This window comes from Dasypus novemcinctus, chromosome 25 (assembly GCF_030445035.2).
Source record: "Dasypus novemcinctus isolate mDasNov1 chromosome 25, mDasNov1.1.hap2, whole genome shotgun sequence".
NCBI lineage: Eukaryota > Metazoa > Chordata > Mammalia > Cingulata > Dasypodidae > Dasypus > Dasypus novemcinctus.
In genome coordinates, this window is record NC_080697.1 from 23,159,164 (window position 1) to 23,183,514 (window position 24,351).

The 24,351-nt window shown below is 47.3% G+C and overlaps 1 protein-coding gene across 2 annotated transcripts in view; it reads right to left on the reverse strand.

Annotated features, from left to right (window-relative positions):
- Positions 1-2,289: 2,289 nt before the first annotated feature.
- SCARA3 (scavenger receptor class A member 3) overlaps positions 2,290-24,351 on the reverse strand; it is a 41,076-nt gene continuing 19,014 nt past the window's right edge. Inside the window, exons 2-6 of one of the 2 annotated variants that reach the window (XM_004454160.5) lie at positions 22,193-22,291; positions 20,776-20,895; positions 15,588-15,686; positions 13,588-14,631; positions 2,290-4,203 (exon numbers count right to left, since the gene is read on the reverse strand). In XM_004454160.5, coding sequence (XP_004454217.1) covers positions 3,752-4,203; positions 13,588-14,631; positions 15,588-15,686; positions 20,776-20,895; positions 22,193-22,291 — 1,814 coding nt within the window. In that variant the 3' untranslated portion in view covers positions 2,290-3,751. The remainder of the gene's footprint in view (positions 4,204-13,587; positions 14,632-15,587; positions 15,687-20,775; positions 20,896-22,192; positions 22,292-24,351) is intronic. The other variant, XM_004454161.5, reaches the window with a different exon arrangement.

Consider the following 24,351-nt stretch of genomic DNA (forward strand, 5'->3'; position numbering starts at 1 on the left):
CCACCCTTATTTCCTTGCTAGAGCTTGAGAGGACTTTTGTGACCAGGAAAATCAGAGTCCCAGGCCTTATGTTGGGCTCAAGTGTATCTGTCTCTACCCTGTGCCTTTAAATCCAGCTGATTTCCTGGATCACACATCCAGGAGCTGGTTTGTGGCAATTGTCCAGGACCCAGGAGTTTTTTTCAACTTTTATGTACTTGAATTGAGTTGGCTTTTGATACATGTGACATTGTCTCTCATTCTGCCCCCAAACTCATCCCTTGGACTTGACCACAGATCTAACATTTCTGGATTCTGACTTTAGGAGATTGGCTAGCTCTCATGCTTGGGCTTTTCCTGCTCCTGGTTGCCTGGCCCAGCTCTTCAGGACCTGCCCTCACACCAGTCTGCCTCAGTAGTGCTCCTCCAGCCATGCTCCCATCCCAACCCGGACGAGGAATAGTTTGAGTTTCCTAGATGTTTCCTTGGGGACCAAATCTATGAGTGGACAGCCCTGGAATGTCCTCCCCATCCTTCAAGACTCATCACCTTTGTGCCTTCACTTTCATGATACCATCTCTGACCAGCTGAGTCTCACCTGCCAGATTTGCCCACAGGGGCTCCTTTCTCTCAGCCCTTTGGCCTGTTCCATGCATTTAGTCACCTTCACCCACTTCCCCAGATGGAGCGCTATGCCTCGCCTATCAAAGGGGATTCTCCTCAGGACAGGTTTTAGGCCTCTTTCATCCCTGTAACCTGCACAGCACCTAACTCAGTCCTCAACACGTCATGGATGCTTGGTGGGGTGAAGGGACCCCATGCCACCATGGACAGTTGAGTCAGTTGTCTGGGCTCCATTCTGCCCCATCCGCTCTCTTCCACCACTCTGCAAACAAAGTTCCTTTACTAACTACCTCCCCCTCAAAACAAACTACAAAGCAAAGCAACAACAATAAAAAATGGGGCCCAGAACTTCCACTAGCCCAAATGAGGTTACTGTGCCTTAAAAGTCAGTTCAAGGGCAGAACTCTTGTACTCTTGCTTCCTGCAGCAGCCCCTGACTGAGTCACAGCAGACCCAGCTGTCCTCTTGTTTCCTGCAGACCCAGGCAAGCTAGGCCTACGCTCTTTGGGGCAAGTGTGGTCTGGTGTCTTTTCCTTTTTCTATCATGTTGTCTTAAAGGGAAAAGCAGGAGGCATCACTCAGGTGTCCAGGCTTGTCCTATTTTCTAAATTAGTATGTATTCTATATCTAACCTTTAAACCCATCACTATATTCCATTTTACTATTAATAGAACCTGACAATATATTAGGCTTCCTTCTTAAAGAAGTTTTGGACTACAGAGAGGTTCAACTATGGCAGGGGAGGAACACTGGTGTGGGGTGATATTGACAGGGGACACATGGTTGGGTGGGAGTTCTCCAGGGCATGTATACAGGGTACATAAAAATGTTTGGATATTTTCATAGTGGTTTCAGTTGAAAACGACAACTGAAGGAGTGCTGAGTTCCTAGCCAGGGGAGCTCTATCACATTCCCCAATGGAACAGCAACAATCCTCCAAGTGCAATGGCAAAGACCAATAAAGACGAATGGTCCAACAATGAGCCCTTGATATGGATGGCTACGATTATGAGCCTTTGTGCCTGAAATATGAACTAGGCCTAGAGCTGCAGGGTGCCTAAGAGTTACCTCCTGAGAGCTACCATGTTGCTCAAATGTGGCCACTCTCTAAACCAAACTCAGCATGTAAATGCATTACTTCCCCCCAGCATGGGACATGACTCCCGGCTCCCTTAGAGCCTCCCTGGCACTAAGGGATTACTACCAAGCACCAGCTGACAATGTAAATAGAAAAAGACCTATTAAAGAGTCAACTCAGACCAGCAGAATATCTCAGCTGAAATGTAATATCAGGTGTTAAAAACTGTCTTTTGACCTTGGATAAAAGGGGGAAATGCAAAGGACAAGTGAATTTATATGGCTATGAGTCTTCAATCTCATTTTAACCAAAAAACTATAGGACCATGATGCAATAATAAAGCTTTGTGTGCCACTTGGCTTCTGTTCTCTACATGTAATTCCCTCTGGCCACTGTTGGTTCCAGGTCTCCACATGACCACTCTGAGCACCTAGCAGCATTCAGTGATTCTGGAGTGAAGGGCCAATGATTTAGACTCAGATTCCACAATAGTACTGAATGTCTAGGGAACTCCTCTTTCACTAGTTCCCTTTCAAAGACCAACAAAACCAGGAGCCCCTGAAGGCACTTTGCCCCAATACTGGGCAAAAAGGACCAGAAGACACCTCCTCATAGAACAGCTTTATTGAGTTAGTAATACTATGCTGTATGATATCTTATGTAGATAGAAGAATTACATGGCTTGGGGGAGGGCGGTGTTGGATAATGCAAACCAGTTGCACATCTATTACCACAAAGGAGGTGGAATAAAGGCTTTCTGAATCAGAGAAAAGGGATTGTCTCTGAGTAGTCAGTGTTTGGGAGGAGACAGCTCTATACCCCACCTTGGTCTGAATTTGTTACCAAAGTGGCAGAGCAGCTTCACAGGGAGTTTAGCCTACGTGTACCAGACTTTCCAGGCCTTCACCCTGCTGTGGGGAACCTCCCAGTGCTCAGTGTGTGCAGAAAGTTGGAGGGGGTAGGGAGTGATGTCAAAGTGAGCTTCTTGTGGACTGTCAGGACATGCAGGCCCTTGGACAGTGACAGATTCCCACTCCTAGTTCAGCCTTGCTGCTGGTGCAGAGAGGGCTTGGGCTGTTCTGGGCTATGGTGGGGGGTAGTCAGTGTGCAGTGGTGGGCAGGAGTGCCCAGGGGGTGGGTGGGAATAGCCACACTGCTATAAGGGGCCACCCTCCTTCAGCCTGGTCTTCCCCCAGCCACCCCAGAGAAGCTCACCCAGGATCAGGGGGCAGCCTCATGTGGGGCAAGGGAGGTAGCAGTGCAGAGAGCCCCAGGGAGCACAACACTTTGTGCTCACCTCTGCCTCCCTCCCTCCAGCTTCTGGGGTCTTGCCTGGGTACTGAGTACCACTTGGGCAGAATGTTCCAGGCTCTGGACATTCTACTGGGCTGAGGAAGCTCTTGCTTTCCACTTGGACTCCTTTCAGGCTGCTCCTGAGAGGCTAAGGCAAGGAAGAAGTGAGGACTTTTCTGGAGACATGAAACAATTTTGCCTTTGTCGGGAGCCCTGTGCAGGGCCTGAGGATGACTGCTCAGGAGGAGTTCCACATCCTCTGTGAGCAGGGGCAGCTCCCCGAACACTCTGTTCCCACAATTATGGACAGGGTCTTGCAGTTGCCAAACCTACCTTGTCCCTAGTTTTGACCACCAGCCCCTGGCAAGGCTTTCCTAGGCCTTTTCAAACTCCGTGAGCCCAGTGCTGGCAAGACTGGAGTTGCCACTGATTCAGAGAGAGATTCCAACACCTCCTTCCCAAGGTGCCACCTCCCTGCCAGGCCCAGGCCCAGGAGAGGGGGTTGTTCTCCTACCCTCTCCTCTGCCCAGCTAGGGAGGCCCAGTCAGCCCCCGGGCCAGGAGGGCAATGTGCGTGAGTGCGTGGGTGGGCAGGCGGCTCCTTTCCTATGGTACAGTCCCTACTGGGGAGACAGACGCTGTAGGGTCAGCCCTGAGGGAACCCCTACCAGGATCGAAGAACCCCAATTGTCTCTAGGTGAGACTCTCTGGGGCCTCGGTGCTGCTCTGACCCCCTTCCTGGCATTCCGTGTGGTAGCCGCCTGGACTGCGGCCCTCCTCAGTAGATGATACGGCTCCCTGGGGGGCCTGGGGGCCCAGGCAGGCCAGGGGGACCCTGGATCCCTGGCTCCCCCTTAGGGCCCATGGGCCCCAGCTGGCCTGGTGATCCTGTCTTTCCTGCAATGCCCGGTTTTCCCTGTGGTCCCGGGGGCCCTGCAGACCCTGGAGGCCCCTCTGGCCCAGGGGGCCCCACATCCCCTTTGGGACCTGCCTGTCCTTTTGGGCCTCCAGTGCCGATGCTGCCTTTGGAGCCTTTGAAGCCTGGGAAACCTTTCAGGCCAACCGGTCCCCTTTCCCCCACAGGTCCGGTGTCCCCAGGCTGCCCCTGAGGGCCCTGGGGGCCTGGGGGCCCCAAGCTGCCTGGATCTCCTTTTGGGCCTCGGCTGCCAACTGGCCCTTTCATGCCCACGTCTCCCTTGAGTCCTCTTGGTCCTGGAGGGCCGGGGACACCTGGATGGGAAAAGAAAGGTGAGCGGTCACTCCACGAGGGGCTGCTTTAGGAGCGCTGCTCTCACGAGGCCTTCCCGTGGTAGGCAGGGGGTGGTACAGCGGGCCCTGCGAGGGCCCTGGCGTTAGGTAGGCGCAAACCCCAGGTGGGCCATCTCTCGGCTTTGGGAGTTTAGGCTGACGACGTGACTGCTCCACCATCTGAGAGGTAGGGAAATCATGCTCACCTACCCCTGCACGGAGAGGCTTCCGTGGGAGAACGCAGAGGCCTGAGGCCTGCAGTCCACAAACAGGGCCCGTTACTCTGACTTCAGGGCTGATCCGCAGCCACACACATGCACTTGTGCTGGGGACTGAGCAAGCCGGGCCGCTGGGGAAAGGCCAAGGGTGCCCAGGAGTGACTTTGCTACTCCGAAGGCCAGCCTGGCTTCTGCATCTCCTAGTGGCCTTTGAAGGCTGCACTCTGCACCCTGCCCCACCTCCCACCCCACCCCTAGCCTCACCCCCAGGCTTTGCCCATAGTGTCTTAGGCATCTGGGAGGATGGAGCCAGGTGACATGGAGGAGAAAGTCAAGGAAGTGAGGCATGAGAAGCAGATGCAGACTGGGCTAAGTGGGCACAGCAACAGCTGTGGAGCTGTGAGCCACAGGGCTGGCCTGGGAGCTGAAGCCAAGGGCCCACGCCCAGCCTCTGAGAATGCTCTTACATCACCTCCTGTGCAATAGAATCTTTGAGTTTTTGAGTTACATGGGACATCGTCCAATTCTTGCATTTTACAGAGGAGGCTACCAAGGCCCCGAGAGGGGCAGTGATCACCCCATGGCTTCCTAAGTGGAGAGAGGGCATCCTTTTTACTGTGTGAGCAGGGGCCCTCTGAACTGCCATAACCAAGCTCAGGGCATCAGGGTCCATTCCCCATGTCCCCATCTGATGCACACACTGCTGCTGGAGACCGGGTCCCATTCGACCATTCTGCCCTGTCTGGGGCCTGCCATCTCTCTCTGCATCATCTTCCTGGAGTGTTTCTAAATGGAACAGAGCATCCGTGAATACTGACCTCTATTATGACCTAAACTGGAAACCAGAGCCCAGGCAGATTCGGCCTCTCCAGAGCCAATAAAAACCTTCAGGCCAGATCCCTGCCACCCCTTTCCCATTCCCACCTACCACCCTCAGGGATGTGACCATGCATTGGCTCGCATGGTATGCCAGCAGAGGAGGCTGGAATTCTGTCATTGGGGTGGCTGGGTGTGGGAGGTAGAGCTGGCCAGGCTGGCAGCAGCTAGGCCTCTGAGCAGGCCCTGGTCTTTTATCCAGCCTCCCAGGGGCACATGGAAGCCAGAATCACACAGGCACCTGCAGACACCTGTGCAGGGGCCACCTCCCCAGCCTGGCACGACTTGCTGGGAACTGGCAAAGCCACAGTGCCTGTCTTTGCCTCAATTCTGTTGTTTGGAAAAGCAGAGGTTGGAAAGGTCCCAAGGGGCTGCATGTGGGTGCTGCAGGGAGCACCCAACTGGGCACCAGATGGTAGCAGAGCCAAGCTCAACCACTCCTACCTTCAACCACTGACCACCAGGTGGATGACTCAACGATCCTCATTTCCAGCCTCCACTCAAGAAAGGCCCAAGAGACACCTCATCTCCACAAGGACGCCCTGCCCTCTTCTACCTCCAGGTCCAGCTGAAGGGCCCTTTCTTCCTCTGTGCCACTCCCTTTGGCAGGTGCCTTCCCTTCCCTGGCCTGCTAAGGAGCACTGCAACCACTCTGAGGATTTCTAAGGGTTTTTATGCCAGTGGTGAAGGAGAACATGCAGCAGTATATACGCGCTCTTTTCCCTCCTCCATACTTTAATTTTTAGGAGGTACGGAGGATTGAACCTGGAACCTCGTATGTGGGAAGCAGGTGCTCAGTCACTGAGCTACATCTGCTCTCCCTCCTCCACACTGCTGACTTCTCTTTCCAAAGAGAACATGAAAGCTCTGTCGCATTTTCCCCAGGATGGCAAAGGACAAGCCCCAAATGCTTCTGGTGGAAGTTTGTGCTCCGTCACATCTGCTTCCTCTTTCCCAGGGGCTTCTTCCTGAGCATGAGTGGAGGGAGGGCTTTGAGGAAAAGGGTGGCCTCCCTCTCCACACTCATCCCAGCCATCGCCCACGTCACAGGCCAGTGGAAGGAGGCCATGTTGTGGCTGAGTATGCACGAGGGCCCTGCAGTCTTCAGCTCCTGCTTCCTCCTGCTCCATGTCCTGCCGTCCCTTGTCTTCCACAGGGGATGGGACGAGTTAACATTTCTGTGCCTGCTACGTCCCAGGTTCTATGCCTTGAGGCTGTTGCCCCATTTGCCAGATGGGAGCCTCTGGTGCAGAAAGTTGGTGACTAGTCCAAGAACCCCAAACAGTAAGAGGTGGAGTTGGAATTCAGACCCATGCCTGAGTGACTCCGAACAGCATCCTCCTTCCACTATACCCCGCTGCCCTGCTCCTCCTTACACCTGACCACAGGGGCACCCCAACCTCACCCCAGCCTCTCATCCCCCCCACCCTGGGTACTGCCTGGAGGAGGGAGAGGCCTCAGAACCTTTCCCTGAGGGGTACTGAGGGGTCTCTGCAGAACAGGGCAGGCATCACCTGGAGGGTACCTGTAGCAGTTTGATATGGTTATGAATTCCAAAAATAGATATTGGATTATGTTTGTAAACTGGTCTGTACCTGGGCATGATTAAATTATGATTAGGGTTTTGGTTGGGCCACATCAGTCGTGTTTTGAGTCCCCACCCCTTGGTGGGGACATGGCAGATAAAAGACATGGCAAAGGACAGAGTTGGAGATTTTGATGTTGGAGTTTGATACTGGAGTCTTGAACTGGAGCGCTAGGAAGTAAGCACACAGAGGGAAGAGAAGGAAAACCTGGGAAGAGAGGACCTTAGCCAGGATAACACAGAGGAAAAGATATGGCTCCTTAGACACGGCAGAAATCCTAGGGAGAGAGACAGAGCTGTTCACCTGATAGTCTACAGCTGACCTTGTGGAGAGAGGCAAAGCCTAGAGAGCCTCAGAGACTACAGCTGATCTCGTGGAGAAAACAGAGGAGCTGAGCCCAGAGAGAAGCAAGACCTAGGAAGAGAGGAACCCAGGAAGCCTGAACCATGGCAGGCATAGGCAGCCATCTTGCTCCAACATGTGGAAATAGACTTTGGTAAAGGAAGTAACTTATGCTTTATGGCTTGGTATCTGTAAACTCCTATCCCAAATAAATACCCTTTATAAAAGCCAACAGACTTCAGGTATTTTGCATTAGCACCCCTTTGGCTGACTAATACAATGCCTTTCTCAGGTGAGTAGAACCTCCCTGTCCCTGGGCCAGCCATGAATCATGAGCTGAGAGAACTGAGAACTGGGGGGCCTGGTCTGGTGGGGGAGGAAGCCAACAATGGCAGCTCACTGATAGTGAAGAGGGAAGGAACGTAGATGGAGGCTGACCATGGCACTCTCCAGAACAGGGTGCCCTGACAGAGATAAGGATAAGAGGTTGATCGCGGCAGGGGGAAAGGGCAAAGGAGGGGAGGTGCAACTGCTGCTCTGAGTAGTGGGAGACATTTAAGATTTCAGCCAAAGGAGGAAACGCTAGCAGCAGTGCTGAATGCAGAGCTGGGAGGGAGGAACAGGGCACTCTGGAGTCCTGGGGAGGCCAGAACTGCTCAGGAAACCATGGGCTGTAATTAAGCAACGCAGGCCCATGAGGCCCAGCCACAACAGCTGCATGTCTGAGTACTCCGGGGCTGGGGACAGGGGTTGCAGGGTGTCAACCCTCCCTGCCCATTGGCAGGAGGGGCACACAATGGATCACGAAGCCAGAGGCAGCTGGCCTGCTGGCAAGGGTAGAAGGGAAATTGAAACTGAAGTGGTGCCTCTTGTGAAACTTGGCCTGGAAATCAGGAGAGCCAGGTTTGAATCCCAGCTCTGGTATTAACAAATTGGGTGGCTCAATAAGTTTCTGTCCCTCTTTGGAACACGCTCCACTCTGTTTAAGGAGAATATTGGCCTGGACCCAGGACTCTCAATTCTGGCTGTTGCCACCCAAGGAGCACTGAATAAATGCCAATGGACTTCCACTTCTGCCTATGATGGGCTGGACCATAGCAGACTAAACCTCCCACCAAGAACAACTAGAGTTGTTAGATAAAATACCAAACATCTTTCAGAAGGCACTGGAGAGATACCAAGGGCCAAGATTCCAGAGAGTAGGGAGACTCATTGAAGGAAGGCTGACATTCTGTATTGCTTTTCCTCTCAAAGTACTTATTGGTTAGTAATTGGTTTTGGCAGACAGTCTTAGAAGCCTGCAGTGTTTTGGAACTGTATGTACCCCAGAAAAACACGTTCTTAAACTTAATCCTTTCCTGTGGGTGTGAACCCATTGTAGGCAGGAATTATTGATGAGATTAAGGTGTGGCCAGCTCAGGCAGACAGCCTCAGAAAGCCAGTCTTCAGGAAGAAAGCCTTGCCTTGTTGATGATGCCTTGATTTGGACTTTCTTTTAGCCTCAAAACTGTAAGCTAATAAATTCCCATTGTCTAAGTGGACCCATTTCATGGTATTTACTTGAGCAGCCCAGGAAACCTAAACAAAGCCAATAAAAAGCTGTAGCTCTTGGGCTGTGTAGGGCTTTTGGTAGCTTCACAGGGCTAGGGCGATAAAGCTGGGGTTCAGGACCCCCAGGCATCCAGGACTTGAGAGGTTGAACTCCAGGAGAAGGGGGAACTGGGCCTGCATTTGCTGTAAGGAACAGGGTGGAGAAGCTGAGCAGAGCATCTGGCAGTCTTGTGGTGCAGGGGAGAACTGTAGTTCGAGGCCAAACAAAATGGTAGGGTTCGGCTAAACACCCTTTGAGGGCTATACCCTAGAAAAAAGGGTATAACGGTGTGACATTTTCTGCTTTTTCCTTTTTAACATGTAAACTGCCGAATGGTGCGGATGTGGGAGAAAGATGCAGGGTGGTGTGTATGGAACATGTTTGTACACTTCACCCCTCTCTTTCTCACCCTTCTTGCCCATCCTCAGCTTCTCTACTTGGTTCATGCTTCCATTCATCCAATCACTAAACAAACATTTCATGAGTGCCTTCCAAAGGCCAGGCACTCTATTGGGTACTAGATGACTAAGACTAGGACTTGCCTATCAAGCAATTTAGATTCATAATAATCCCTTACATGGGAACATGCTTTTAGATTTCACAAAAGCTTGTTCACATCCATTGTTACTGTTGAGTTTATCACTGCCCATGGAATAGGCAAGGCAGGGATTAATAGTTCTATTTGTGGATGAGGAAATTAAGTTACAAGTAGCCAAGAGCCTCGTCCAAGGTTACGCAGCTAATAAGTGATGATGATTTTCTATCCTCAATTCCCAAGCGATTGTCCTAGCCTGGATACCGTTTAGCATCGACACAAACAATTATCCTACAGAGTAGAAAAAGATAAATGTTAAATGAGAAGCACAAACACTAGGTAAGGGCCACCAGCCTTCTGTTGAGCAAATGGAGGCTGAGAATTAATCAATGAGCTGGAAGAGGTCTCAGAAATCAGCTGATGTTACCCCTTCATTTATAAATGAAAAAAAAAAAAGAAAGCCAGAGGCTCTGAGAGATTAAGTAATTCTATCTGAAGATTCACAGCAGCCTAGAAGCCAGGCCCCTTCCCGTGCAGTTCAAAAGCCGCAGCCCTTCAGACAGCACTTGGCACTTTCCACATCGACTCCAGCCAGTCCTGTCCCTCCCCTTTAGTGTAAGGAGGTCCAGCATCAGAGCCTGTCAGCACCTGCCTGGGGATGGATGAATGAGTGACCAGTCCCTGTAAGATGAAGTGAAATACATTTTGCTCCTGAAATTTTCTTTCAAATGTGGGACATTTTACACATGGTGACTTTAATGTCCATAAGGCACGTCGGCCAATAGATAAATATGCCAGAGATTGAGCCAAAAGTCAGATGTGGCTCAAACAGAAGTCCCACCAGTGCCCTCCATCAAAGATGAGGCCCTTTGAAGAGGACTCTGCCATTACTAGGACAGGAGCAAATATAAATCCCCATGACTACTGTTGGGTTATACTTAGGAGGAGGTTCTAAAATGGTGTCCCTGCCACCACTCTTGGTACCATCTCTCTCTTCCCCACTCTTCATGCCTCGCCCTCCACCTAAGGAGGACCTGAGTGATAGTGTTTTGGTATCTGCATGCTCATTCTGGCAGGGTCTCCTCTGGCTGAGCACTGGACATGTGCATGTCAGAATCATCAGAACAATGGCAAAGCTTCAGGACTTTAAATCCCGACTGAGCTCATTCTTCAACCTCCAGACAACAATACCTGCCTCGCCTAAAATACAAAGGTTACTGTGAGGCTGAAGCAAAACAGTGTGATTGGGCTTTGTCACCAGGGAAGCTTTATATTTCATTTGTTCTTAGGTTGGAGGCAACAAAAACACAAAACTGCTAGAGGATGAACCGTAAGAAATATCTAGTTATCCTTTCACTGGAACTTTGTGCACTAGAGGTCATACAGGTACAAATTTTAGGTGAAATAATATGGGAAGGTTTCCGTTACTACCAAAAACACTCAGTACCTGGTTTAGTTGCAAAAATATAACAACAGGCAAAGGGGACTGGATCCTCCCCCTAACTAATTTTCATTAAAGAAAAAATTAGACCTAGTGGCAATAGATATGTCCAACAATAAAACAAAGTCAAAAAAAAAGTTTGGGACTAAATGGAAAAAGAAAATGAGAGAATCAGAGAGGTTGTTCCAAGCCTGAGTGCTGTATAGAGAACAGCTGTCTGTGACCATGGATCTCCTGTCCTGCCAGTAAGTGGCTCCTCTGGCCTTTCCTGGATGATCGGGCCCAGATGATCAACCCCCACCCCTCAAGAGCGAATTCTAGGTCTGGAACTGCCAGATCTCAGTTGCTACTTAAATTCTATTCCCTAGAGCCAAGATTTGCTAAGCTTTCAGGTTTAACATTCTTCCCACAAAGACACACACTTCTTGGGGAAGAGTCATGGAACTTGGGTGTAGCCATCCAAATTCCTAGTGTAAAGGAATCCAGACCAATAGTCTTTTGGACCATTTTCCAGGAGAAGAACTGCTGGAAAAACTGAGTAAATACACAGCTGAGGATTAGAATGAAAAGGTAACTAGAATGAAATACTCATACCCAGAAGCCATAGTACATTTCAAGTTACTAAGTTAAAAAAGTAGGTCAGAGAACCCACTTTAACACAGAATCTAAGGGTAAATTGGGGGTAGAGTTGTCCTAAGGAAGGAAGAGGTTAATCCCTTGTTGGGGCATTTGGGAGGGGAAGGGGAAGGAGTAGACAGTAGTAGACGCCATAACTAGACTAGACAGCTATACAGTTACTTAGGAACATAGCTAATTTGGTAAGGTGCTTTTTAGAGGGTTTAGGATTTATGTGACTTAGGAGATAAAAGGCCCCTCAAGGTAACTTGGAACTTTGGATCTGAACTGCCTTAAATTTGAAAGCTGTGTCCACCAGCTAGTTGTGTGAGCATGGCTAGACCTCATGTGGTACTGGGTTCTTATCTGAGGCTTTTTGGGTCCAGGGTTTCAGGGGAGGGGGCAGTGAGAATTAGAGATAATTTGTGTGCCACATACTCTCTCCTCTGGGCCTTTGCATATCCATCTGAAACTGCTCTGTTCACCCATCCCTTCCCCACTCTCCTGTACCTTAGTCTACCCCATCTTTTTTTTTTTAAACATTTATTTATTCACTTATTTCTTCCCCCTCCCACCATTGTCTGCTCTCTGTGTCTATTCGCTGTGTGTTCTTCTGTGTCTGCTTGTATTCTCATCAGGTGGCTCTGGGAACCGATCCTAGGACCTTCCGGAGTGGGAGAGAGGCGATCATTCTCTTGTGCCACCTCAGCTCCCTGTTTTGCTAAGTCTCTTATTGTCTCTCCTCTGCGTCTCTTTTTGTTGCATCATCTTGCTGCATCAGCTCTCTGCGTTAGCCGGCACTCCTGCGTGGCACAGCACTCTGCATGGGCTAGCGCTCCGTGTGGGCCAGCTTGCCACGCAGCCCAGCTTGTCTTCACCAGGAGGCCCTGGGAATCGAACTCTGGACCTCCCATAATGGTAGACAGGAGCCCAATTGCTTGAGCCACATTTCCTTTTCCTCCCCATCTTTTAGGTTTCAGTTCAGATGTCACCTGATCACCTTATATGAATGAGCTGGGGCAACTCTTATGGGTTACCCTATCACAATATTAAGATTGGCTCATCCCTTGCCCTTCACCAAATCTAAAGTCCATGAATGCAAGGACCAGACTCTCATCTCCCTTCACTCCCTTTCACCAGCATAGTGGCCTAACACATAGTCTTCAGCACATTTCTGCTGAGTGAATGTATACACTAATGAGTAAAGTATTTGGCACGTTGCAGGGACCCACAAAATGGGTCTCTTCCTTATCTTCATAACTTTAGAAAAGTGGTTGACTATGGTCTAGTACAGAAGGAAAGTGAGCAACAACCAGAGGAGTAACATTTTCTCTAAAAACTTACTGGGTGGGGGGCATGAAAATTGTTAATAAATTCTTGCCTGTCCCCTTACCCCAAATGTGTTTTGCTAACCTCCAAAAGTTACAAAATATAACTCCTGGTTTTAGAATCCCACCCCAGTGTCCTTCCAGTTGAAATACAACTTGCCTTGTGGAGAAGGAATGTATCAATCTTTTTCCATATTCTCGACTTTAGTGTGAAAGATATTATCAGGTCTCTTGTTGAGATGCAGGGTGCGGGGCAAGGCATGGGAAGATGTAGAAGGTGAGGAGAGCTGCAGAGAGCATCTGAGGGGCAGAATGGTCTGAGGCATGGGAGAAAGCAAGAGGAATCAGAGTTTCCACATGACAAGGTCTGTCTATTTCTCTTTTTGAATCCAATTTAAAAATCCAATATATGAAAATCCATATTTGCATGCCAGGCAATGTTGGAAGCCATAATAGACTTTATAAAAGAGGTATGCAACTTTTCTTTCTTTTTTTTTTTTTTTAAGGTACTGGGGCTGGGGCTTGAACCCAGGACCTCATATGTGGGAAGCTGGTACTCAACTACACCAGCTCCCCTGAATTTATTCTTTTTTTTTTTTTTTTTTTTAGGAAGTACCAGGGATTGATTGAACCCAGGACCCTGTACATGGGAAACAGGCACTTAACCACTTGAGTTACACCTACTCCCAACTACTTTTCTTAAAGCTGCAAGTTGCCCCAGGATATTAATAGCTCACAGGGATTTTTGCCTAAAACTGTGTACTCCTATAGGTAGCAAGATCACCAAGGCCCATTGGGAGCCTGGTGGCAGCCCTGCCTGGCTCTGGCTCTCACCTCGTAGGATGGTGACGTTGCGAAGGATCTCCCCGTGCTGTGTGTCTACTGCCTTCATCTCCTCCATGATCATGGAGAGGTTGCGGACGTTGAAGTCCAGCCGGGCGCTTAGCAGGCTGAAGCGCTCCCTGAGCAGGTCTGTTGTGCCCAGCATGACAGAGACTGACTTGTTCAGATAGTAGAGCTCCTCGGCATGCGTGTGGAAGCCCAGCGTGCAGGAGAGCCGCACGTCGTCCAGGTACTTGAGCATGCTGTGCACATGATTGTCGGTAGCATTGATGTTGGTGAAGATGGTGCTGATCTCGATCTCGTGAGAAGCCATGCGTCCTTCCAGAGTCTCAAACCTCTCCACTGTCCGGTTCTGGGCATAGTGGGTGTGGTACTGCAGGTCGTGCATATTCTCCTCATGGTCGTCCAGGAAGGACGAGATGTTATCCAACTGCAGCTGCAACCCCATGACCTGGAGCACCAGGTCGTGCATGCTCTCAGAATTCTGGCTGATGCGCTGTGAGGAGGCCCCCAGGGTGGTCTGGATGCTCTTGACCACTTCTCCCGTCTTGGCTGAGGTGGTGCGTAGACTGCTGAAGAGCCGGGTGTAGTTCTGCCAATCAGTGACAATCTTCTGGAGGGTCAAGGTCTCCTCATCTGTTTTCCGCTGGATCTTGTGGATCCACTCTGAAGCCTGCCCCATGGTGAAGTTGATCTGCTGCACTGCAGCCTTGACGTCATAGCACTCTTGGGTGAGGTCCTTCAGAGAGAGGTCCAGGCTGGCTGTAGTGGCCTGCCAGCCTCTTACCTGGGCCAGGAAGAGTCCCAAAGACTGGTTGACCCGACGGATGGAGAAGGAGCAATTGCCCATCTCTTGGGTGATTTGACTGCTGGTGGTGGAAAGGAGTTCATGGGCCTGAGAGGTCTGGTCCATCTGGATCTCCTGGGCCAGAAGCATCTTCTGAATTCCCTCCAACTCCTCCTGCAGTTTTCTGATCTCTTGCCCCAGCTGCCCAGTCTCACGGCAGAAAGAGCAGTTGCTCAGAGATTTCAGGTCTTCAGGAGAAAGGGACAAAATTTTGAGTTACCAAGGGATCATGGGACAAAGCTTGCTTCTTTAAATTAAATGTTTCAAAGTGTCATGAATTGACAAGAAGCTCCCTGATCCCCCTTCTTTTCCTTCTTTCTTTCCTAAGTCCTGCTATAAAATCTTTCTCAGGAAAGCCTTGCCATCTCTATGAAATCTCATTTTTACCAAATGTTTTTACAGTGATCTGAAATGCAGGATTTAGGACATTTCCCTATCTCACTGCCAAATTCTCAAGTTATATCTTCATTTCTGAGGTTGCTGAGAACCTCCCCCTTACACTTTCTTTAAAATTATTTCCAAATTTTTTATATTAGTTATCATATTTGATCCTTTCACAATAAACTTGAAAGAAGGAGGTGCAGGATTATCTCTCTGTCATTGAAGAGGAATGGAGGCACAGAGAAGTGGCAGGTCAAACGTTACTCAGCAGAGCCAGGACGTTCTCTTTCCATCAGGGCAGACCACTTCTAAACCCTTCTATGTGGCTCCCTTTGTCTCATCCTCTGAAAAGCAGGAGGTAAAAAGCATAATGAATTGAGGCACAGTTTAAGAGAGTGATCCGTGAAGGGCTGACTTGTCAGAAGGCTGTAGAAGGCCTTAAAAATAATTTCAGGGACATGATGATACTGGGGGAATGTGACTGTATTTGGCTTCCTTCTGTCCCTGTAGACTCTGCTATGTCTGTGGGAGGCTAGCTGTGTCCTGTACAGAACCCTCTGCCCTAGTCCTTGGGTATATCCTAGGGATGGACGGTGTTCAAATCGGAGAGAGGAGCAGGAAGCTGCGGCTGTCCATTGTTGTGCCCAGTGGTATAGCGCTATTCAGCTCTGGGCCCCATGGCATGGGGGAAAGCGTGATTCGACCACGATTTATACTGGCCTTATGTTAGGGCCATTAGCACATTTGGATACAGAAAACTTACCCAGTCCTTGGAGGTTTTCCTGCATAGACACAAGCTTCTTGTCATAAATGGACTGGGCCAACGAGATGTCTTCTGAGAGAGAGTCAACTTTCCTGAAAACTGTAGAAGAAATATAGAGGAGATATTGGGTTGGGATCTTAGCTCAGATAAACAATGTCATTTGCTGAGAAGCCTCTCTGAACCCAAACCATTCGCTCTTCTCCCATGAAGCTTCCCAGTAGTAGTAAGGAAGGATGCTTCTTACAGCTGGAGTTTCTCACACATTCCTTTTAAAAACAAAACAAAAATCTACCCTCTGTGCAGATTTTAGAAATAGGACCTAATCACACAATCGAATAGGGAAAATTCAGAACATAAAAGAAGAAAATAAAAATAGTTTAATCCTACCACCCAAAGACAAATGTCATCCACATCTTCATATATTTCTTCTAATCTTATTTATACCCACAACCATTCTAGTGTATGTAAAATGTGCACATACACACACACACAAAGATACAGAGGGATAAATTCTTACAGAAAACAAAACCAAAATTGGCATTGGTTGTTCTGAATATCTTTTTTTTTTCATTTTGCTTTATTTTTTGTTATTGAATTATGGAGCTTTTCCCATTGAGAATTGTTTTAAAAATAATTACTTTTAATGTCTGCATCATAGTGTATATAAGTGATTTATCAGTTACATACAAATCTCCTCTTGTTAGGAGCACTTATGGCACTTTGTTTTCTGAACCTCTAAATTACGCTTGATACATAATTATAAGTAACACTTGATCCTAGCAATAATCATTACATACAATTTTATGTATATTATTATTCTCCTAGGGTAAATTGCTAGAAGTAGAATTATCAGGTCAAAGGGTATTAACATCTTTGATGTGAGATGCCAAATTGCCCTCCCAGAGAAGATTCTACTGGTATACGCTCCCACCTGCAGCTTTACACCCTATTAAAGGATCAGGGTCAGCCAGTGGTTAGAGCACATCTAGGCAGCAGGATTCCTGGTTTTCTCCAACTGGTGTCTGGTTGGGTTTGGCTAGTGAAAGGAGGGCGTAGGTCGGATTGAAGATCAACAAGAGGTTCTGTAAAATCCTCTGAAGGCCTCTGGAATTAGCCAAGAAAGGTAGATAACCCAAACTCTAGTCCCAGATTTGCCTCAACTTTGTTGGGTGACTTTGGACAAGTCACTTAGCCTTTCTGGAGCTCAGTTTAATCACCTGTAAAATGAAAGTGGAGTCAGACGACTTCTAAGGCTCTAATCAGCTCCAATAGTCTATAATTCCAAGTTATATGGAATTTCTGAGCATTAATTAACATTGTTCATCTCAGAGCTGTCAAGAGGTTTACTTCATAGTAACAGTGACACGTTGAGAGAGCCTAGGAATAATTATATGCTACATTAGATTAGCAACTCATAGTTTATGGTATTTATTATTCCATTTGAGTCTGCCACCAAGTAAGACCCCATGTATAGATCGGGAAACAGAGTTGCGGGAGATTGAATAGCTTTGATTTCTCTTCTTAAGCTTTGTAAAAATTTACCTCTAAGCCAACAGCTAAGGACTTGCTTCACAAAATTCACCTCATTCATTTCTTTGTTGTGCATTTCACAACTTGTAATTATATATTAATTTATTTATAGTTTCCTTATTTTAGACCCTTCTTTCTTCATTCTTTTAAAATTGTGTTTTATAATGTATAAATATATAGTAAAGAGACACATAAACAGGTATATTTTGGAGGTGAGAGACTATCAATTGTTTTCTTTTCCAACATCTAATTATAAAAATGTTCACTCAGAAAAATGGAAGGAATCATACAACAAATACCCCTGTGCCCACCACCTAGAGTCTACAATGAACATTTTGCCTCATTTTATTGGCTTCCATCTATTTTGTCCTCTACTCATCCATCAATCCATTTAATTTTTTCTATGCATTTTAATAAATTATTTATTGATGGGATACACAATCAAAAACATTCATAGACTACTGCTCTAGACCAAGGTTGGCAAATTATGTCTTGCAGGCCTATATCAGTCCAATGCTTATTTTACTGGAACACAGTCACTCCCACTCATTTACATATTGGCTTTGGCTGCTTTTGTGTTAGAGTGGCAGAGTTTGTTTCGTTGTGACAAAGACCTTGTGGCCTGCAAAGCTACAATATTACTGTCTAGCCTTTTAAGAAAAAGTTTGTTAACCTCTGCTCCAGACTACCTCCATGAAGGTAGGGTCTAGGTCTTATTAAGCAGTATATGCCCAGTGCCAGTGTCTAACATAATTCTTTGCCTATAGTGTGCACACACAAAACACTTGGTTGAATGAACATAGTGGACTTTCTATGTCCACTGAGGGGAAGACTGATCTTTGCCCAACCCTCTTGACTTTGCCCACTGTCCTGATCACAAAGCACTGACCAGGGCTATTCATTCATGTACATAATCACAGATCCTTAGTTATTCATTCAACTATATTATTGAGCACCTACCATCCAGACCAGGTTGTGCCAGCACTGTTCTAGATGCTTGAACTTCATGATTCCCCTAACACATACTCCCCACCCTTCATTCTTAGAATCCTCTGCTCATTCACTCTGGATCTGGGGGGCAAATCATTTTGCCTTCCCAGATCTCTTCCCTCATACATGGAATGGGGATAACCTCCTAATTCAAGGGAGTGTTTTTGTTTTGTTTTTAAATTCACATCTGTAGCATCTTTTTTTAAAAAAAGATTTTAATTAATTAACTTCCCTCCCCCAATGGTTCTTTTGTCAATCTGCTCATTGTTTGATTGCCTTCTTCAGAAGGCACTGGGAACCAAAGCTTGTACCTCCCACATGGGAGTTGAGTGTCCAACGGCCTGAGCCACATTTGCTCTCTGTGGGCTGGTGTGTCTGCTGGCTTGTGGCATCTGCTAGTTTAGGTGTCTGCTCATTGCAGTGGGTGTGGTGTCTGCCTGTCTTCTTTAGGAGGCACTGGGACCACAATCCTATGTGGTAGGCAGGTGCCCACCTTCTTGAGCCACATCTGTTTCCTGGAAGGTTTTGTTTTTATTTGGAGATGAGTCAAGGACAGTGCGTGGAACATTGTGGATACTCGATAAATGTCTGTCCCCTTTGAGACACATCAGGGCCTGAGCCCTTCCTGGCTCAAGTCTGTGGATACTGGAGCTTTATTCATTAATGTCTCTGGAGTGCTGGGAGCTGAGGCCCTCTAAGGGTTGGCCAGGAACCTTTACACATTGTCTACTGGCCAGTTTACTGACTTGGAGAGGTGGGACCACAGCTCCTCCCCTCCTGTAGTGTAGGATTTTGGTCACTTTATGAACGTCCAAGCCCTGTGGAGAGATTTAGCAGAAAGAGGTGATACTGAATGGGATAGAGGAAAGTTCTTGACATCAGTGATTCTCAAACCTGGATGCTCATTTTAGAATCACCCAAAGAATTTCCAAAAATTATATAAGGTCTGTGTCCTTCTGCAGAGATTATGGTTTGATTGATCTGGAGTGGGACTCCAGCATTAGTGTTTGTTGTTTTTTTAAAAAATTCATTTCTCTCCCCTTTCCGCCACCCCCCGCCACCCCCCATTGTCTGCTCTCTCCATTCGCTGTGTGTCCTTCTGTGTCCACTTGTATTCTTGTCAGTGGCACCCGGAATCTGTATCTTGTTTTCCCTGAGTCATCTTGTTGTGTCAGCTCTCCGTGTGTGTGGCGCCACTCCTGGGTGGGCTGCACTTTTTTTTGCACTGGGCAGCTCTCCTTATGAGGCGCACTCCTTGAGCGTGGGGATCCCCTATGCAGGGGACACCCCTGTGTGGCACAGCACTCCTTGCATGCATCAGCACTGTTTGGGGCCAGCTCACCACATGGGTCAGGAGGCCCTGGGTTTGAACCCTGGACCTCCCATGTGGTAGGCGGATGCTCTATCTATTGGGCCAAATCCGCTTCCTTCATTTGTATTTTTAAATGGTTGCCAAGAGATCTTAGGCAGACAAGGTTGAGAATCACTCCCTTTGATGGTGAAATCTTTGAAGGAAGTAAATGTAACTGACTCAATCTCAGTGTTCTAAATACCTGGCATATAGTATGTGCTGGGTTTGTGTTGGATTATTAATTGATGCTGTCGGTTACTGGAAGATATTTAAAGTGTCCAAATCATTCATTTGCTGGCTCTTGCCTTCAAGCCAAGGAGGCTGGTTACTGAATATCTTTAACCAGGGCTGGTTACTGAATATCTCTAACCAGGGCAGAGCACCTATTCTCAGCATCCTGCAAGTATAGGGTCAGCACCTGGGAATAAGTGACACCCTCTGGGCCTCACTTGCCCACCCTAACATTAACCCTAACAACTAGCAGATTGGAACAAACAAGCCTATAGGCTTCCCTTAATAAAGAAGTCTGAACGTTCAAAGTTTGAAGCTATGAATGGAACGTGATTGCAGTAAGAAGCCACCAAATTTGTTGTAATCAGTTTACCATAAATTGTTTGTGTCTGAAGATAGAAGTTACATGAATCTGGCAACAGGCCATCTCTTGGGTCCCCTATCATATTTATGCAATTTGTCATATGTGTGAGAAGCATCAAACTTCAGATGCCTGGGTCTTACCACAGGACTCTGATTCAATAGGTAAGGGTGGGGAACAGGAATTTGCATTTTAACAAATTTGCTAATTTATCAGATTGGGAGTGGTGAATCATGCTTTGAAAAATACTCACATAGATCATGGAAGGGGAATCAACCAGCCTTAGACATACAACAGAATCGTCTAGAGCTGAACAGTGCTGCTGCCCAGGCCCCACTCCCAGAGATTATAATTCCATTAACCTGGGGCAAGACCCCAGCATGGCTATTTTTTAAAGCTCCCAGGTTATTCTAACGTGCAGCTGATTTTGGAGAACCCCTGACCTAGTCTTAGCCTTTCATTTACCAATGAGAACACAGGGGTCCTGAGAGGGCAGTGCCCTTCAACACCATACAACTAATTATGCACCAGGAATCAGGAGCCAGTCTTCGCTGTTTGCATTAGGCATTAATATTCTCCCACCAGAAAGATACTGGTTGTGAGGACCTGAGCTGCAGAGGTCAGGGTTTGTCTTCATAGGAAGGTTCTCAGTGCCTGACCCCTGCAGAGATCCTTGTAGCCCCCGGACTGGGCGAACCTAGGGCCAGCCAGATACCTGCACTCACCCAGAGAGGCCAGCACGGCCACAGCCACCAGGAGCAGAGCCAGGAAGAGGTAAAGAATCCGCACGGACGTGTGCAAAGACAGGTTCCTCTGGCAACGGCTGCAGCGGGGCCCTGGCCGGCCTGTTGGGGGGACAGAGGAGGGCAGTGGCTTAGGTGGAGGCTGGAGCTAAAGCACCAGTTCCATGTTCATACTCTGGCCTGTCTCAGCACATCTCAAACCAGGCTCAGAAGTGGAGTTACCCCCATCTTTATTCTCTACCCATCTTATTTCCTTCTGTGTGGGTCCCAGAGCTTTTGGAATAGAAGAGACAGTCAAGTACTCAAAGAACCCAACCTCTACCTGCCCTGCCCTCCCCCCCCCCCCAATATGGTATCCTCATTCAGCCCATAGTGTGGGGAAACTCCTCTTCCCTCTAGACTGGCTCTACTGATAATCCACAAAATGGGCCAGTTGGCCTTGTTTCACCATTGGGTGATCAACTCATCCTAGTTTGCCCAGAAGATATTGGGTTTTAGCCCTGAATGTCCTGTGTCATAGAAATCCCTCAGTATCAGGCAAAACAAGATGGTAGGTCACCAGTACCCAGCAGTGCACCTGGAAACCAAATGAATGGCTACAGTCCACCGGTTGGGGGGACCCTTTCTGTATGTGTTTGTGTGTGTGTGTGTGTGTGTGTGTGTATGTGCATAAAAGGTGTTCTGGCTACTCTGGAGGGTGGCCAATGCCCAGGGTTAGACTCCAGAAATGCAGTAAGCCCCAGACTGTGAAAGTCCTAAGCCTAGCTCAATTTTGGTTGCACATTGTTTAAGTACTGGGGAATATTTAAAAATCCTAATGCCCAGTTAACAGTCCAGACCAAATTAAATAAAAATTTCTGAGGGCCGAACATAAGAGTCAGTATTTTTTAAAAGGCTGTATGGGGGATTAAAATATGCAGCCAAAGTTGAGGATTATTGTTCTAGGCTACACTAAAACCCACTGACAGGCCCTATGCTGAGAAACGGCTCCAGTGCATTTGTTTCTCAGATTAACTAAATGCCAAGCTGGGTTCTAAGAGGGCCTGAGGAGAAGAGGGGCCACGTATGTACCATGGGCCATGATGAAGGGACAGTTCTGGGCCAACTAGAAAACAGACCCTGGGGACTGGTGTTTGGCCACGGCAGAGGTCACTGACAGACCCCAGGAGGAGCCCTGGAGATAAAGGACATTTGTGTCAACCTTTTGCTCCATCTGTACTGCACAACCCAGGGCCACACACCTTTGCCTCACTTTCTCTCTAGGAAGTAGTAGGAAAAGGTCAGCTATGTTTTGAAGTCATATATAGACACAGCAAGTCTCTCAGCAGCCTGGGGACGGGGGCAGGGAGGAGCTCTCCTCAGGGAGAGGAGATGAGAGGGCAGTCCCCAGAGCCCTTACCCTCCTGTGTGCACGGGAAGGACGGCACGTCCTCGTCTTCACCAGCCATTTCCTCTTCTGTAACACACAACGCATCTCCGTCGCCGCTGGCCGACCTCACTGTGATGGAGCCAGTGGTGTCAGACCTCAACAGTGACCCTCCAGTCACACCCGCCCTCTCCAACTGCCCCACAACTGCCAGTCCCCACACCCTGTGCCCATCCCTGTCCTTGGGTCAAGTCAGCTCGTTTTAGCCTTCGGGTTAAGGAGGACGGAGGTAAGAATCAGTGGCTGAGGAACTGGGATGTCCAAACACCTCTAGGTGAGGTTATTTCATGATCTCCCACAAGCTGGTGAAGAAACAGATTAGTTCAGCTACTTTATCTGTACCTTGATCAAATTCCTTGATATGGAAGAAGAAAAGAAGAGCTGATTTACTTGATCTTTCTCAACTCACTTTCATTTTCCAACAGTGGTGACCAAAGCAGAATTCCTCTCTAAGGAGAAGGATATTCTGGCCCCAGCAAAGACCCCACGAAGACTCTAGGTCCAACCCAGTAGTGGGGGTGACATAGAAAGTAAAACGGTAAGGAGAGAAGATATGGCATGGGCACAAAACTGGGCCTCACACAGCCACAGACCTACTAGGGTATCTGAAGGCACTGTGGGAGGAGTAGGTCTCAAGTCTTGTGCTTATTCTCTTGGATTGTGTGGTCCCTAACTAAGGCCTATATCATGTTTTCATCACTCAGAAATTGGTTCTAGTGCCCTATACACCTCACACCCCCCTCCTTAGGAGACTTGGCCTTTTATGAATGATGATGAGGAAGATGGCTAAAATATCGCAGACTGAATCACATCCCCTAGGGAGTGTGAGAGAACTGAGAGATAGTCTGACTTGAGCTAATCTGGGCTTTTGTTTGGGAAAGTGGGGGATACAAGCTGATGATGAGAATTACATTGCTGGAGAGAGGGGTATACAGGAGAGTTTTAAAAACTGTGCCTCAAAATCCAGAGGTGTTAAAGATTGATACATTTGACTATATAATGATAAAATAAAAATAAAAATTTTTGCTCAGCAAAACCAAAACAAAACACCATTAAACAAAGTCAAAGGAAAAATGTCAAACTAGAAAAGAAAATATTCACATCATGTATCACTGATGAAGACTGAATATATCACATTGATGAAAAGCTTTTAAAAATGGAGGAAATAAAGGACCAAAACCCCATAGAAAAATGTACAACAGATATGAACAGATAATTTACAGAAAGAAATATAAAAATGGTCCTAAAAGAAGCGAAAAGATGCTCGACTTCACTTGTAAGATAAAAGCAGTTTAAAACTACACTGTGAAACCATTTTTCACCCATCAGATTGGCAAAAATGCAGAAGGCTGCAACACATTCTGTTGTTGAGTCTGTGGAGAACAGCTGGTTGAAGTACAAAATGGCCCAAACCCTATGGAGAGAACTTCCATGTGCATTTACCTCTGGACCCAGCAATTATACGTCAGGGACTTTATCCTGAATATATGACTCCAATAAAATGAAAACAAATAGGACAATGTTATTTGATGCAGGATTATTTGTAAGTGAAACACTTAGGAACTACCTAAATATACAAGCATAGGAGACTGGCTCAATGTACCCATGACGGTATATACACACAATGGAGTTCTAACGCAATTGTAAAAAAATATATATAAGGAAATCTCTATTAACTGATGTGGAGTAATTTCCAGGAGCTGTGATTAAGTGAAAAGGGAAAAGTGCAAGAGAATATATATATATTATGCTATCATTTTTGCAAGAAAGAAGGAAAAATAAGAAAACATATATATATACACACACACACACACACATATATATATTTGCTTATAATTACCAAAAGAAACACAGGAAGGATAACTAGAACAAAATGAAAATGTTTACTTCAAGGGATAAGGTGGGCAGAATGGGTGGAAGGAATAAAGGAAGGAGTGACACCTTTTTGAGTATCGCTATTTGTAGTTTTGACTTTTGGAAGTATGTATATATATTCAAAAATTAAATTGATAACTGAAAAAAAGAAACAAATGAAACTAATTGTATTTGGAATTAATACAATAAGCATGCTGAAGGGGTAAAAAAGAAAGAAGAAAAGAGCAAATCTAAGTAATTTATGACACAGTTTTGAC